The following is a 17,396-nucleotide window of genomic DNA, read 5'->3' on the forward strand; positions in this document are numbered from 1 at the left end:
TGTATGCGCAGTTCTGTGAGTAAAAGTCCCCTTTAGTTAGGGGATGAAACACAGACTTCTTCGTGCTGCATTGGCAGCGCTTCCCCCCTCTCTGCATAGAGCAGCCTTGAATGAGAGGAAGACTTTCCATGCTCACTGCTTTAGTGAGCAATACCTTAACCAGTCTGCAAGAAACAAGTTAGGCCACCAGCCGAATCACCTGTCTGTTTGCAGTGTCTCCTCTTCTCAGTCTTGCTTTGCTTTGCTTCAGATTGTATCCCGTGATGATCCAGATCAGTTGCCAGACCCTTTCAATGATATCTCGGTTGGAGGATGGGAGATCACCGATGAGCCTCTTGGCCGTTTATCAGTATGGGCGGTTTCTTTACAAGGAAGGGTATGTGCATGTTCCCTAAGTTTTCTAATGTAGATTACTACTGAAAAGGGGTTCAATGCTTTTAAATCAAGGCAGGTTTGGTAGTGTCCTGTCCTTAAGAAAATACGCTGCTTGTGTGTCTGGCAGTAGGTGTAAAAGCTGCTTTGGGACTACGTTGTGTAACAACCTGTGTTGGAAATGGCAAGGCTTAGTATCTTACAGGGTTGCTGTTCTATGGAAGCCTTAAACCTCTATAAACAGGTGAATCTTAACAACTTGGGCTGAGTAGCATCTTATATCCTGAAAAATGCCCAGAATGATGACTGGCACAGGTGACAAAGAGAAGAAGCCTTAAAACCTGGTAAAGATTCTTGCAAAGCATTGTGCCGTGTCCCCGTGGGGATGAGTCAGGTATGAGTCGAGAAAGAGTTTACAAAATGGTTTTCTAAGACTTACTGATCAGAAAATGGTAACCTCACTTGGCAATATGGAATCCAGCTCTGGAATGTTTTCCATTTATTTTCTATTGAAAATTATACAACTTTCTTTTTGTTGTTACTGTTTTTAGGCCTACGGTCAGTCTCTTCTCTTTTGCTCAGTGCTGTAAAGATTTGATTCTTACTTTCCTTCTTTCATCCTTACACCATGTATCTGACATTCCTTTGTTTCTAGAAAATTTCTAATTTGTGGTCTCACAGGGAGGAATGTAATACTTTTAACAGATAGCCTGAGGTTTCTGTCACGCTTGGCACTGCCTGGAGAGGCAAGCACTCTTGCTTAAATTGTTTAAAGTAAAATTCCCTATGCCTCATACTTCCCAGTAGTAAGTGACAAGCATCCCAACTCTACAGGCTTACTTGACTGACATTATAAAATGCTTTAATTTCCCAAGTAAAAGTCCCCAGAGAAGTAAAGTATTTCTAAAAATGAGGATTTAGCACTCAGCAGTCATGTTTTAGAGTCCTCATACGACTACCACAGGATGCTTTCTATTTTTGACCTATTTTGACCGTGATCTATAGAAAAGTTTACAGACAGTAGGACCAAGACTAGCAAATGGGCTGGATGTCACTGAAGGCTGCACAGAGAATGGAATTTTTTACCCATATTGTGGCAAGCTCTGTTTGAAAGTGAGGTCAGGCTGTCACCTAACAGTAACATTTTTGTTTTATATATTTGTTCGTTCTTGGTTTATGTAACATGTCCTGACATACACTGAAGTGTTTTTTTAAATGTTGAAATATACACAGAACTTGTAGCAATAGGTTACTGTACCCAGTCCAGAGCTGCTTCCACGACAAAAGCTAATCTGTAGAAAAGCCTCCTCCCTTAGTATATAAGGAAATAGCTTCAACTGCATAATCAACATTAAAAAAAATGCCTTTAAAGTCAGAGTGCATACACTGTGTAAAAGATTTCTGTTGTTAAAGGAGGACTGTTCTGCCCAGTTTGTCTTCACGTCTGTGTCAATGGTTTCATTGTTGTAGTGATATTTTTCTAAGTTTTATTTGTTTGGGCTTTTTTTTAAACTTGTCTAGGTATGGTACAGAGAAAATGTCTGCCATCACAATCCAGAAGGTTCCATGTGGTCCTTAATCACCACTCCTGGTGAAGTTGTACAGATCAGCTGTGGACCGTATGACCTCCTTTGGGCAACTCTTTGGGAAGGGCAAGCTATTGTGAGAGAAGGAATCGATAGGAATAACCCTCAAGGTAAAGTTTGTTAAATTTAGCTGGAAGCCCCTTTGATTTTTATAGTGTTTAGTAGAAAACTAACCTAAAATGCCGTCTGGGTTTTGTTTCTTGCAGGAATTTCCTGGAGTACTGTGGAGTCTCCAAGCTCTGAAAATGGGATTATGCATGTCTCTGTGGGTGTTGATGTGGTGTGGTGTGTTACAAAGGATAGAAAAGTAAGAGGTGTCATATTCTGATTCTGGTTTTTTATTCCCATTTTCCTTCTGCTTTTCTCAAACAGGCACGTAACTTTCTTAGGAAACATTGGTAATTTGGACTTAGTATCCCTGTGGCTTGGGGAATTCTGCCTCCCCTTGCTGTTACAGGAATGCACCATTGTTTCTGATATACATAGTTGCATTTAAGTAAAGGAATACTTTCAGTTTTTCCCTTAGAAGGAATTTTCTAAACCTAAGTCAGACAGATGTGGGTAGGTGGGTGGGGATGTAATAAGGGCTATTAAGCATCAAAATTGAAGGCACTCCTAGTTGCTCGGTCTTGTTTCTACATGGTCTGAAGGTTACATCAAAACCGGTATGGGGAATATTTTCATCTACACTTTTCTATATGATCCTATTTGTTTATCTTCCTACTGGAACTGTTCCCTCTTCATCAGCCTTTTAATGTAGCTTTTTGTATTTATTAAGTGGCATATCTGTTACATGTATGTGTGATTACTTTCTTACTGGGGTTTTACCTCAGAATCATAGAATATCTCAAGTTGGGAGGGACCTATAAGGATCATCAAGTCCAACTCCCTGCTCCTCACAGCAAGACTTGAAAGTCTTGAAGAATGTACTAGAATGCTCTTGTGCTGGTTGCAATCACATCCCCTCATACTGAATTCAAAAACACAGGTGAATTCTGTGCATATATAGCAGTTTTAAGTAATTGAGTTACTCTGGTTTAAGAGTTACTACGTGTCAACTGAGCCATAGTAACAGACTTGTCCAGCCTGCTCCATCCGCCAAATAAAACCACTATAATAAATGTAGATAAGCTAGCATGGTTTTCATCAGATCTGCCACAAGATAGTCAAGTACACTGTGTTGTGATAAAGCCAACAACTCCTAAAGTAGCTGCTTGTCACTATATGACTACATGCTAAATACAGGTGGAAGTTTTTCCAGGTAGCCAGCCCACAGGCACTTTCGGATTGGTAAAAACTAATCTAAGGGGAGACAATTTCAAGAGCTGTACTACTGAGAAGAACCCTTTGACCGTTCTGTCCGTCAGCCTGGCTTCTGGGGTTTGAACATAAGAACACTATGTAGAAGCATATTCAGAGTGACCAAAAATAACCTACAGTCGACACGTATTAATAAGAAGTATTTTTCCAATGGCAGAGAAACTAACTGTCACAGAAGGTCTCCTTGTGGGCTGTTCTGGCTGTAGTTATCACCAGATTCTGGGTACTATTAAGGGAATTGTTATATCTTTACCTGATAAAGAAAAAGAACCAAGGAGGTAAGTGACTTCTTAAGGCAGTGTGGCATATCGTTATTGGAGATTATGACTTATCCACTAAAGAAACTAAATTCCAGCTGTTTGCCTGCTAATGCAGAAAGAGCAAAATTTAGTCTTCCTGCTGTTGTTGTTGTAGGTGTGGTTTAGAAGAGGAGTGAACTCACATAATCCTTGTGGGACAAGCTGGATTGAAATGGTCGGAGAAATGATGATGGTAACTGTAGGCTTAAATAACCAGGTAAGACAGCTGTATACCCGTTGTGAGGACATTATGTACAGTGAATACCCTACAGGCAGTACTCACTTGTGGCGAGGTCTGTCAGCAGTGCCAGTACAGACAGCTGAACAAGAGGTCCATGTGCTTGAACTGCTAGGCAGGAATGCATGGCTGCTTTCTTCACCAGCAGGTAACAGTCAGCATGTCTCGTATGGCACATTCAGGTGCAAACAGTTTTCTCTTGATGGAACAGAATTTTATACTGCATCTAGAGTATCAGCATTAGGGAGGAACACAAAAGGAAAACGCTGTGTCCAGCAGATTTTTGTGCTGAATTTTCCACCACTGCACCTTTTGTGTAGCTACCTGCATTCCGTGCCATTTCTTTCACCAAGCCCTTTCCTTCCCTAGGTTTGGGGAATCAGCTGCGATGACAGAGCAATTTATTTTCGTCAAGGTGTCACACCAAGTGAGCTCAGTGGGAAGACATGGAAGGCGATTGTATCTGGCCGAGAGAGTGACAGATCTCAGACCGGGAGCTCAACAAGTCTGCTCAGGTACTTAGTAAAATACCTGCTCGAGACTTTGTACGCCAAGAGTTTCAATGCTTTGCGATATTTCTTTATATTCAAATGGTACAGACAGGGAGGAGCAGGGAAGGCATCTTTAATCATTATATATGCCAAAAAGCATTTGTGTTTTTTGCCATTAAAATTCACAATAAGCAGCAGTTGCTGCACTTGGAGTAGAATCTGAAGCTCCCATTTTGGAATTCACTACGTGCTTGCAATAAAATGTGTTTCTCTGGGCTTTACTATCCCTATCTGGAACTAGTCTCTAACAAGAGAAAAGTTTACCTGTGAAATATCATGAAGGAGTGTCAACTCTGCTTAGGAATTATCCTTTGCCTGAGTGTCACTGTACGTTTCCTTTCCTAGAGAGATTAAATTGGTAACTCCCCGCTGACTGCTGGCCTCTTGGCTGTGCAAGACATGCCAATGAAGCTGGGAGTGCTGCAAAAGCTACTTGTTTGAGTCAGAGCGTGCTCTGAGTAGAAGCCCGCTTTAGCTAGGACAAAAATCATAAAGTTAATAATGGGTTTTTAAAAAATCCTATTCATTATTTCATATCCAGAAAATGTGACATTGCTTTAGTGTTTTCCTGAGAGTTGTAGGCAACTGACACCACCGATTGTTTGAAAAGATCTGTGAAATATCTTCCAGTGTTTCACTGGTCTGCCAGATTTGTGTTAGACTCTTTCCCCTGATGATAGAGTTTGACCTTTAAAAAAGAAGTCCGCTGTTTCTCTCCTCAAGCTGAAATGCTAGGCTGATTTCTGTATGCCTGTGGCCTAAGGCCTGTACTAATGTGTAATGCTTTAAGTGATAGTTAATTATCTATTTGTCCTTCAGTGCTGGCTGTTTCTTTACTGATGATATTCAGAACCAAACGAACGCGATCATTCAGGGTGATGCAGATACTTCCTCTGACACAGAGCTTCCGAGTGTACCCGTGAACCTTGCCAACACTCCCCCACTGGGAGCTGCAGCCAGCAGCGGTGGTAACAGCACAGGCCACCAGGCAGCAGAAGTATGTACAAATTTGACTGTGGATCCTCTGGACTGTCATCAGGGAGAAGCCACTGTTGCTTCAACTAGTAATGAGAAAGCTGATTTTGAAATGCAGAAATCTAGAAACCCAAATCCTTCTGCAGAACTGCAGTGGACAAACATTGACTTGAAGGAGGCCCAAAAGCAACCAGTCCTCTCCATCAGCACCTTTGCAGAAACATCCAGCCTGTCCTCCCTTGGCATGTTCTCGGTGGGAGCTGAAGAACAGTACGGAGCCGATGAGCACCCACTGTGGGCCTGGGTGTCTGGGGGAGGCTGTCTGGTAGATTTGCACAGCCCGCTGAAATGGTTCACTGTGCCCTCAGGTACTATCCAGTCACCACAACCGACCTTAATTCTCAATCACAGTTCAGTATGCTCTTTAAGAAAAATGTCAGTTTGTTCTTTTTGCAAGACTATATAATCACCTAGAGATTCCATTTCTACACAGTTTACAAAGTTTGGCTGTAATACATTGATTCTGAAGTATAATAATTAGAAAAATTACATTAGACTGGGTTGATTCAGTGCAGTGTTCAAAGCTGCATCGTGTTTTACCTTTCACAGAACTGTATTCAAAGCTCACTGGAATTTATTGGTTTTGGTTCTGTTGTAGGTTTGTCGTCCTCTGTGCAATCTCTCTCTCTGTCTATCACTCCAGCACAGACAGCAGCATGGCGAAAGCAGATTTTTCAGCAGCTGAGTGAAAGGACAAAGCGGGAACTGGAGAATTTTAGGCATTACGAACAGGCTATTGAGCAAGTAAGCAGTGAGGACACTTACCTCTTATCTACTACACACATCTATCAATACTGGGCATCCATAATACATTTCTGAGGTATTGATCTGAACTTACTGTCACCTTTATATTCTTATCCTTACTTCTGTCTATGACAACTTTCCTGGATTATCACTGTCTGAGCTCCCTGTGGGAAGCTAGCAGCTTATCAAACATGGAGCAGCAATCTTTATCTAAAAGCATGAGCTGATAGTTTTGTGTAGGACCAAATGAAGCATTGGTCAGCATTAGAGTACACTGAAACCTCAAATCCATAGAGAAACATTTGCAACAGTGGAACATTGTATGAATTATTCCACCACAAAATTAGGCTTCCTAATTGAAGCAGTGGCTCAAGTGAACTTTCCCTCTCTGTGAACATTAAGGGATTAATGTAACTTGCATAACTAAAATAATGATGCAAACATCAATAGCAGCACTTAAACAGCAGCACTTTTGCTTGATGTTCCCTTTGTTATGACCTCTTGGCTCTTTTCAGATTCATTCACATTTTTGGTCCCTTCATTGCTAATTGCCAAGTGACATCTGGAATTCATTTGATTAAAAGCACTTGAAGTCCACAGGTTTAATCAAAATTAACAAGATTACGTCAAAAACCTTTAAAGTCCAAACAGAAGTTGTGTTACAACAGGAGCACACTAGAGTCAATTAGTATCTCTGTGTTACTGCATTCTGGCAGAGGTAAAATGTTAATACTGTTGTACATGTACTATTTTGGCGCCTTTCTATCCACTTTTGTCAGTTTCCATTTTGCCTTCAGCTTCCTGAACACCCTGGTGCACTCCGTGTCAGAATTAACTGATATGGTACAGACTAACCTGCAGCAGACATTTCTTGTGGTCACAAAAAATACTATTTGACAGACAGGTAGGGAGTCATGCGGTTTCCTTACTGCTATAAATTTGTGTTTGCATTGCAGTCAGTTTGGGTTAAAACTGGAACCTTGCAATGGTGGAGGAATTGGAAGCCTCATAAATGGATGGATGTTCGAGTCACACTTGAGCAGTTCACTGGGAGCGATGGAATGCGTGACAGCATCCTGTTCATCTATTACATGTATCATGAGGAGAAAAAGGTGTGTTCAGCTTGAGACCCTTGAGAGAGTTGCATTTGGCAAAGGAAAACCTTCAAAGGGAAAAGTTTTCTCAAGGGAGTTTTGGGAACCAATTCAAATGTAGCTGAGTGCAATAGCAAATTCCAAGCTTTTCTAAGCTGTAGCTATGTTAATACAGTGTCAGAAATAACCAGTCAGCAACCATCCACATTGCTGAAACTATCAGCTTTGCATGAACTAGGATTCTTTTGGAAGTTCAAAATGTTATTGATTGTGAAGACAGACCAAGCTTGGCTGGCCAGGGTCTTCATGAATTTGGTTAATGCATATGGGCAATAGGAATCAGAGGTAGTGCAGGACTGGAATTGAGCCCCATCCCTTCTGCGCCAAGAACTGATTCTTTGCTATCCTTGGCAGGAATGCCTCATTCATAGTCCTGAAGTGCAAAAATGCTTACTCTGAGGATGGCACATCTGAGTTTGCTTCAGTTGCAATTATTTTTTTCTCTTGTCTTAGTATATCCATGTGTTCCTGAATGAAGTCACTATTATAGTTGAAGTTCTGAATGAAGCCAAACATTCCTTTGCACTCTATACACCTGAGAAGACAAAGCAGCGATGGCCAATCCGCCTGGCAGCCGCAACAGAGCAAGAAATGCATGACTGGGTAATTCTGTGGATTTTTCGTTTCAAGCGGGCAATATCTGAAATAAACCATAAAAGCTAGTCTCTGAAACCTCAGCATTACATTAACAGTATCTAGGCTACTTATTTATTTTCACAGTTTAGGTATTTAAAAAGTCCGTTCAAACCTACTCAGAGGCACTTGAGGCTTCTTACCTCCTCTGGATTTCGCACGTTTTCTGATCCTGCAGTCTTGTACAGTAAAACCAATACTGTTTTTCCTTCCCTTCTTATCTCCAGATATAGATCAGGTTGCAAATGAGGTAGGAGTTTAATTGAGCTAGTCTATTTGTCTGTATTGGTAGAACTGTTACCTGTTGCCACTGTTGTAGAGAGCCTTATGTGTAGGCAAACAGGCATATATACGCTGAAGCAATGGAAAACCTGAAAGATACTTCATGATGATCAAATACTGCAAACCACGTTGGTTCCAGCAATTGTGGTGTTAATTTTTAAAACACTGAATTCCAGTGCCTTTGAGAAAAAGCTGCAAATTCACTTTGCTGATTTGCAAGAACATGCAAAAGAAAAACTTTGTTTTATAATACTGAAGCTTCTATATGGAAATTTTTTTTCTCACTGTAAATGGAGCTTTTGGTTCTCTGCTTCTGGTTTTGTAGCTGTCTTTGCTGAACATGTCCTGTTGTGAAAGCAGACGGATTCAAGGCCCTCCTTCTCACCATGCCATTTGGTCGGTTACTTGTAAAGGAGACATCTTTGTTAGTGAGCCAAGTCCTGAACTGGAGGCCGGACCACTCCTGATGCCATGTGATCAAATGTAAGAGGTTTCAGAAGCTGTTCTTTCTGCATGGGATGCCACCCAGCAAAGTCTGTCTTCCATGTCAGTTCCGTGACTTTGATGGGCTGTCGGAGTGTACAGTACCCTGCAGATATCTGTCAATGACAAGCTTAATGGCTGCCTTCATATTCATGAATGCATGTGAAGAAATTTGCCAAATCATATTTTAATTCTTGGGTGCTGGAGCTATTCATGTGATTTCAAAAGCCTTTCTTACTGAGATCCCACTTGTTTGTGATTGCATCTTTAATGCCATAATTACGTAAATGAAGAGATGGCCTAGACTAGAAGTAAACCTAATCACTGTCATTGTAATGTAATTTCAGTTCTCAGTTTTATCTGAATAAGGAAATCTGAAATTCTTAGTCCTCCATAGTCACTACAGTCCAGGAGCAGCTCCGTTACAGTTTCTATTACAAGTACAGCAATATAGTACTGCAAAGTCTTCAAGCAACAAAATACCAGGCTCAGAACTGGTGGGTTAAAGGCCAACCTTCAATTTAAAAAATACCCCCAGTTTCTTTGAATAATACCTTTAGCCCTTTTTCTTCAGGGTAGAGCACTTTCAACATGTGGCAAATCACAAAGCTGATGTGCTCTTGCATCTTAGTTTGGGGGATCTGTGACCTAGATCATCTCCTGCCTTTCTGATATCTAAAATACTCCTCTGCAATCCCTTTATTTTCCCTGTTCCTCCCCAGAAAAGTGCCATGGCCAACTGGCTGTGTAAAGCCCCAGAAAATAGGAAGAATTAAACACCTGTTTTTACCAAGCTCCATAGCAAATATATAAATAATTTGTTTTCTTGTCAGATAAAGGCAATTCCTAGATGTAAAAAAAAAAAAAAATTAGGATGAAGTTAAAGCTGAGGTAGTTGATGGCCACTAAGATGTAAAGACACAAGCAAGACCATCCTAACTAGTGTTTAAATATATATAATATAAGCCATAAAATAAAAGGGAAGTAAAATACTTCAAAGCTTGACAATTCCAAGTGGTGGCAGACAGGTTCCTTCCATCTGTTCTTCAGTAGTTGTTCAGAGGGAAGTGCTTTCAGTTGGCAACTGCCTTCACTTCCAGATTGCACAGAGGTTGAACAAAACCATATGAAGTTGCCTGTCCTTCAGGTTGTTGAGTTGTAGGAGAAGAAAGCATACATTCCTGATGGATGTGGCGTAGAGTAAATGTAACATGCTGTTCTTTTTCTGGCAGGTTTTGGCGTCAAGTTGGAGGTCATCTTCGACTGATAGAGTGCAATAACCGAGGCATAGTGTGGGGCATAGGATATGATCACACAGCTTGGGTTTATACTGGCGGATACGGAGGTGGCTTCATTCAAGGTAAGGACAGTAGGTCTGCTGCAGTGTGCACATCTCTCGCTTCTCTTCCTGACTGGGTCAGCTGTTAAAGCTATTGCAGCTGTCCTTCCTTTAGCCTTACAAACACGTAGGGCAATGCAGTGAACAGGCCACACGTTAGGAAAGAATTGGTATTGCAGTTTTATATTTTCAGCTGAAGAGTGAGAAATAAAGAGACTGCAATATTACTGTGGGTATTGGAATTTAAAATGTAGCATCTTTAAGGTTTAGCTTTACTATAATCCAAATCGTTTATTTCTCACAGGACTGGCCAGCAGTGCTGATAACATTTACATGCAGTCAGATGTGAAATGTATTTACATTTATGAGAACCAACGGTGGAACCCAGTCACTGGATATAGCAGCAGGTTATTTACTTAATTTATTGTATTTATTTACTGTAATTTTTTAATACTGTCAAATGAAACAAAGCGTTTGTTCTAGCTTTTCTGAATAGTAATTTCAGTTATTGTATCTTCAATGTCCTCCAACATTTACTGTTAACCTGAGATGGACACAGCAGTGTGTCTCAATTTTATAGATTTGGAATTATCCATTCAAAACGCATGTATAACAAAACATTGCAGATTTGTGCTTTGTGAGTGCACAAAGTGTGCCTACTTGCAACATCTTTCATAAGGGCCGTACAGCAAAGTTCTTACTAGGATCTATATATTCGTATACATATTATGCTAGATACATTGGGTCCTTGAATAGTACATTTGAACAGAAGTATTGAAAAAGCATTCATATATATGGGTGTCTATGCCAGAGAAACTCAGGGTCCACCTTCCAATTTTAAATAGTAGTGAGGAATTTCACACTACAGAGGAAAATTTACATGGTCCTCAAGTTTGGTGTGACTGGAAGCAATTGTACAGATTCTTTCCCACTATCCTCATCACTTGCATGATATTTCTAAATACAGACATTAATGAGAGTACTGTTCCATGTATGAAAGTAGGAAGTGCTACAAACAGGCTTTTCTTCCCTTGCCTTTTAAATTCTGTGTTGTAAATGACCTTGCATTCCTTGTACACTGTTTCACCACAGAGGTCTGCCCACAGACAGATACATGTGGAGCGATGCATCTGGCCTGCAGGAATGTACAAAAATCAATACCAAGCCTCCTTCTCCGCAGTGGTCTTGGGTAAATTTTGTCTTAAAAGTCTTTTTACTAAGAAGGCAAGGCTTAGCAAGTAGGATACAAGACTTGGGCTCAAGTGACCCAGATTTTCTTCCTGGATTTGTCATAATATTTAACCTTGATTTCCCCATTTATACAACAGCGATAATCTTCCACAGTCAAAAGAACATTAAGCATTGAGTGGGATTTTTTGTTTAGTGGCACTTTGACTGCTGCACTGATCCCTTCAACTGAATTAAAAAGACTTGGGAACCTCTGTATGAATTTATATTGCAAGTATTAGAAGGTTTCTAGCACATCGTTGCACTCCAAAAGGTGGAGAGAAATAGAGAAGAGGTTATTTTTATTATACATTAGGTGTTGATTGTGCTTGTTATTGTCTTCTTTTGACAATAGGTATCCGATTGGTATATTGATTTTAATACTTCAGGCGGCACTGATCGGGAAGGCTGGCAGTATGCAGCAGACTTTCCAGCGTAAGGAGATACCTTCTTCTACCTAAAATACTGGCAGGCAAATGTGATACTTAAGTCCTCATTTCTTCTTGTTTGTTGTTTTGCACAGTAACTGTGCTTTAACAGGGGCAGGTGTGTCTTGATTTCTCCCTTTTTGTGGGGATGTTAACACTGAAATTTGCTGGGGAGGTAGGGCAGCAAGGTGAACTGGAAACTGTAGTTTCAAGTCTTTTAAAGTCAGCAGGCGCGTCTGGTGGGCAGATACATAGACAGTGCTCTTAGGCTGGCACGGACATTGGAGATGCTCTGACATCCTCATGAACACTTACTTAAATCTGTTTTCATAGGTCCTACCATGGTCACAAGACAATGAAAGACTTTGTCCGACGGAGGCGCTGGGCAAGGTGAGGAACTAAAATATAAATAAACGTTTTTAGAAGTCTCATTTAGTTATGAGGGGAAGAGTCTTGTCACCAAATCAACAAAAGCATTAGTAAACATGCAGTAAATAACATGTCTGCAATGGAGAAGCTGATGATCTTTAGCATTGTGGCTTTAATTTTAAGCCTTTACAGGTGGATACCCTATTGTGTTTTGTGGGATCTGTAGATAAAAGTCAGCTAGGTAGTTATTCTCTGTATCTGATTTTCCTTATGGTAATTGATTAAGGAATAGTAGAGTCTAGGTATATTAGTACATACTAGGTCACTTGTAACAACTGATAATACGTCTTTTGTATTAATAGTTTTAACATAGGAGTTCCACATACTGTGTACTAGGCCACAGATAATACCAACCCCATTTAAGTCACAGTACACTATATTGTTACACAGTACACTCATTGTTACTGATGCTACAAAGCTAGTACTTTGGCCCTTGTACAAAAATCTTTAACGGAAGGTCCCAAAGCATCAAACTGTTGTTGTTCCAGGATACGCAACAAAACAAACAACATCCAGTCAATCAAAATGGTGACTTGAAATAAAAAAAGGCAACTTGAGAAATACCCTCAAGTCTAAATATTTCTCTTTTTTTAAACTATCAGTTTTAATTGTCAGTTGAAAATCGAAAACAAATAGGGAACAGCTCAGGGCTGGATCCAGTGTTGCAGAACTGGAGAATGGAGGAATGTCCTGAGTTTTTCAGGACATTCTTCATACACAGAAGTTACTTTTGTGATGATGGAATCTAACATAATTTCTTTAATAGACAGCACTACTTTGTTGCAGTTTCCACAGAAAAAATACACCAATTCCCAGAATGACCTACCTCCAACTCTTTATATAAAGCTGCCTTATCTCTGCCTACCTACATAACTTTATAACAAGCCCCACCAAAAAAACTAATTGAAAAACAATTACCTTAACCAAGACAGAGGCAGGAATGGACCAGGTGTGGAGTTCCGCAATGGGATTCTCAGCTGGGGTCAAATATTCATTATCCAGCTGTTGCCCACTGTGAGTTTTAGAGAACTAGAGAGCAGTGTAGCACAAGCTGCAGACTTCTTGGTTGGGCTTGGTTTTATAAAGTAACTTTTCTAAAAAAAAACCACAGAAGCTTTGAGAAATCAGTAATACGTCAGAAGTTAAAACCTGATGCAAAACACTAATGATTGTTATAAATCTCTTTGAAATGAAAAACGCTAATACTTACTGTACCTACTTAATGAAAAGACTTCAGTATTGTTTGCACTGAAGTCAACAATGGACCAGGAAACAAATTCAGTTATAGAAAGTACATACTTCTGATGGGCATGGGTTTTTTCTGCTTCAGAAAATGTAAGATAGTCACCAACGGGCCGTGGCTGGAAGTGCCTCCTGTTACCCTGTGGGACATCTCCATAATTCCCAGTTCAGATGCAGACGATGAAGAAGCAGTAGCACTGTGGGCAATCAGTGACAAAGGAGACGTGCTCTGCAGGCTTGGAGTGACACAGCAAAATCCAGCTGTAAGGCTCCCTGTTTTTACTGCCTTATTGACATACTTAATGTAATTATGGAAGTACATACAGTCATGCAGTGTACTCTCTCAAAGCACCTTGTTATTTTTTTTCACTTTTATGTCCCAGATTTGAAGGTCCTTGTCCATCAACTGAAACAGTTTGCTGCCCACAGTTCTTACAACAGCACTTCCCTTGCATAATCTACCTTAGCTTGTGCCACGTCACTTGCAGGAACTTAATGTCAGCTCCTGTAGGTCTTCTTGTGAGGCATTTGACTTCCACCTTCTGCACTGAAGCTTAGTTCCTTTTTTTTTTTTTTTTAATTGTTGATAATATGCATATCCCATTTAAATGAACTGCTGAGGATCAGAATTTCTCTGAAGTATGGTCCCAGTCTAATGCCCACTGATACCACTAGGAGTTTGTCGTTTGACTTTTCTGGGCCTGGAACTGGCTGCTTATTTAAGACAGGTGGGCCTGGACTAACCTATGGATTTAACTTTTTTTCTTATGGACCGTGACAGAAGTAATGAGTGAATATCCAGTAAAATATGCAGAAAGGAACAAATAGTCCCAGCAAGTTCAATAGGAATAGTTATTTCCTACTAATAGACATATGCTGAAACACCAGATTAGGGTTGATAGGCACTGATTTTAAACCGTATTTACAATGGGGGGTCGGAGGCGGGGAATCTTAACAATATACTTTAGTGGAGTTTGGAGAAGAACTGCCAGTTGAAAATCTATAGGAATGGGTTTTTAAATTTTTTTTTCTTGCTGTTCAATCAGTTACAATAGCACAGATCTGTAAGGCAGTGCAACAGCAAGAACTGAAATACCATGTCTGGAATCTGAAGCTCCATATCCGATTTTTGTGAGACTGTTGTTCTATGTAATCAAAACCAAGGGATTATTTGAAAAAAGAAGGCTCTAGCCCAGCTATTCAGAGACATGTAGGTGCCTAAATTCTGGTGATTTCAACAGAAAGGCTCTGTTATAGTCCAGTGTAGCTATTTTCAAAGAGTTTTATATCCAAATATCTTTGACAATCAGGGACCTTGTTTCTGTTCAGCTGTAAAATTATGTAAGAATTATTCTTCAGAATCTTTTTCACTATGTAGGGCTTTTCCCATTTGGGAATTATCAACAGTATTTGTCATGGAGTTTTTAACCATTGCTTTACAATTCATTTGTTAGGGAACGTCCTGGCTGCACGTGGGAACAGATCAGCCCTTCATTTCCATCTCAATTGGAGCATTTTACCAAGTGTGGGCTATTGCTAGAGATGGTTCTGCCTTCTATCGGGGTTCAGTGTCTCCAAAAAAACCTGCAGGTAAGTACTTGCCCTTTTTGAGCACAGTCTTCATTTTACACATTGTGTAAGCTTTACTACACTGCAACATCTGAACAAGACAAGTCAGTTTAGCAGACGGCTTTCCAATAGCTGTGCAAAACACAGTGCATATGAATAATACTGATTGATAATTATAGCAGTTAATTTGCTCTTCACTTGTGTGATTTAAAGTGTTTGCTTCTATAAACAAGCTAGTAAGAATCTATTAAGTGTAATGTCATTCACAGCTTTCTCCTCAGCTATGTATTTCAACTGCAGGCATTTCCAAGACTTGTCATACATAATTTTGTCTTCTCAAAATTTTACTCAAGTATTTCTGACCTTTAGGTGACTGTTGGTACCATATTCCTTCACCTCAAAAACAAAAGTTAAAACAAGTCTCAGTAGGACGAACGTCTGTGTTTGTGTTGGATAAAAATGGTAAGGATCTTTAAAAATTATTTATCAATGTTACAAAAAACAAATCAGTATACATCAGACCGATTTAAAAAGCAGAGGCTAAGTTAGAGCTTCTGCTTGGACAGACAATTACTGTTGCTTCAAGACGAGTAATATTTCATATTGAAAGAGATGGTGTACCTGTTTTTTGTTACATCTGATAGTGCCCTAGGTAGCAACAGTCCAGCATCTACACTGTTCTTGGGGGGGGGGGGGGGGGGGGGGGGTAAATGAATGTCAAAGAAAAGAATTGTATGGCAGGATTTTGTCCGAAACCCTAGAACGTACAAAACTGAAGAGGAATATTTTGTTGTTGCAAAACCTAGAAATGGCACCACCATTGCAAGATAAATTACGAAGCATCCTTTTGTAAAATAAACAAGTCTTCAACACCAGTCTCCTTCAGAGATCTTTATCTCATTTGCTTTAGTGCTCTAGTGCATAGTTCCTTATATGAACATTTTTCCCAAAGAAGTTTTACAGAACAGAGTATTTTCTGTTTTCCAGAAAAGCTAGAAAGAAGAACTGTAGAAACACAAATTCCAAAGTAGGAACTTCATTGTCCTTCACTGTAACACATTAGTCAAAACCATAATACATATCCACAGAACACAAAGCATGAACTACTGATTTGTTATCTTGTTTACTAACACTTTATACAAAGCAGATAAATTGTTACCAGGACTGGTTATTTTATAGGCAATCTTTGGTACCGGCAAGGTATTACACCAAGCTACCCTCAAGGATCTACGTGGGATCACGTTTCAAATAATATCCGTAAAATGTCTGTAGGGCCCCTGGACCAGGTGTGTATTAAGCTTCCTTGTTTAAATGTTAGTTTATTAGTGACTTAACATCCTTTTGTAATTAAATGTTCTTCATAATTATTTGTGTTTAACTTTATTTATTCTCCAAGGTCATTGTCTAAATGCTAGAATACTGATACCAACACAAAAGTCATGCCAATGAAATAGTGATACAGCCAGCCCTTTGCTGTAAAAAGCCTTGTTAATTTTCAGTTAACAAGACTATTCTATATATTTAATCTCTTTCCTGCCAAGTCTTACTATCTGGCAGTTTTAATTATAACACTGCTATCTAGTTGGTTGTTTGGGTGTGCCTCTGACTAAATTAGAGCAGGTTTGGCCAATTCAAGATCAAGACTGATGTCTGAAAGAGGTCAAACAGACTGCACCTGGGAAGAGCAGCACCAAGAGCACATGCTACTGCCTCCTTTTGTTTTCTTGAGGTCTGGGTGATAGCTGACAAAGTGCAAGGAAGTCATAGTTTGAGCTGTGGGACAGTCTGCCATCGCACCGGTGTTCAGCCAATGGAACCTAAAGGCCTCTCATGGGATTATGGTATTGGGGTAAGTGCTGGGGGTATAAAACTGCCTAAAAGCTGCGTATCCAAATACCTGTGGGCACGTGTAGAAAGGAAAGTGCCGTCCTGCTCCAGCTGGCAAGCTTCCTACAGCTTGCATATACCTGCAGGAAACTGACCTTCGTTCTTCAGTTTTATGTTCCTTTTTTAAGTTAATACTACAGGTTATGCAATTATAGCTGGGAAGTAATGTATTTGCATTTGATAAGCATTCATTTTAAACAGGTAATTAAAAAGTTATAATGGAAAAATTAGTAAAGTAAGTGCTGTTTTTAAGAAGTAGAATTTTTCCTAGTCTGCAGGTTATTATTCCTCTGTGTTGTTCCCTATATTACCCTCAATGTTTGAAGAAAGACTGTTTCATGGTTTTGGCCCCTTTTAAGTTGGTGGAAAACCTGCTATGGCTCTATTATGAATGCCTGACCCTAATAATCTTAATTCCTTGTAATAAAAATAATCCTCAAGTTTACTACCTCTATACCTCCCTGTCAGGACGATACCTTGTGTTTTGTTTTGTTTAACAAGGAGCCTTTTTTCTGATTCAGCCCAGAGCAGGATTACTTTCCTCATGAGTAAACAGTATAAAACTGGTAGTGCACATA

General features: G+C 39.9%; 1 protein-coding gene across 3 annotated transcripts in view; it reads left to right on the forward strand.

Annotated features, from left to right (window-relative positions):
- Positions 1–17,396, forward strand: part of TECPR1 (tectonin beta-propeller repeat containing 1) — a 30,167-nt gene that overhangs the window by 10,945 nt on the left and 1,826 nt on the right. For 2 of the 3 annotated variants that reach the window (XM_005442508.4, XM_055706688.1), the window contains exons 5-24: positions 251–376; positions 1,894–2,068; positions 2,165–2,265; positions 3,693–3,794; positions 4,185–4,330; positions 5,186–5,709; positions 6,000–6,145; positions 7,102–7,257; positions 7,753–7,902; positions 8,540–8,697; positions 9,930–10,057; positions 10,341–10,443; positions 11,129–11,225; positions 11,619–11,698; positions 12,025–12,081; positions 13,451–13,625; positions 14,817–14,952; positions 15,301–15,393; positions 16,111–16,217; positions 16,661–16,780. In XM_005442508.4, coding sequence (XP_005442565.2) covers positions 251–376; positions 1,894–2,068; positions 2,165–2,265; positions 3,693–3,794; positions 4,185–4,330; positions 5,186–5,709; positions 6,000–6,145; positions 7,102–7,257; positions 7,753–7,902; positions 8,540–8,697; positions 9,930–10,057; positions 10,341–10,443; positions 11,129–11,225; positions 11,619–11,698; positions 12,025–12,081; positions 13,451–13,625; positions 14,817–14,952; positions 15,301–15,393; positions 16,111–16,217; positions 16,661–16,780 — 2,880 coding nt within the window. Of the gene's footprint in view, positions 1–250; positions 377–1,893; positions 2,069–2,164; positions 2,266–3,692; positions 3,795–4,184; positions 4,331–5,185; positions 5,710–5,999; positions 6,146–7,101; positions 7,258–7,752; positions 7,903–8,539; positions 8,698–9,929; positions 10,058–10,340; positions 10,444–11,128; positions 11,226–11,618; positions 11,699–12,024; positions 12,082–13,450; positions 13,626–14,816; positions 14,953–15,300; positions 15,394–16,110; positions 16,218–16,660; positions 16,781–17,396 lie in introns of those variants that run through there. The other variant, XM_027810088.2, reaches the window with a different exon arrangement.

Source organism: Falco cherrug, chromosome 4 (genome assembly GCF_023634085.1).
Source record: "Falco cherrug isolate bFalChe1 chromosome 4, bFalChe1.pri, whole genome shotgun sequence".
Lineage (NCBI taxonomy): Eukaryota > Metazoa > Chordata > Aves > Falconiformes > Falconidae > Falco > Falco cherrug.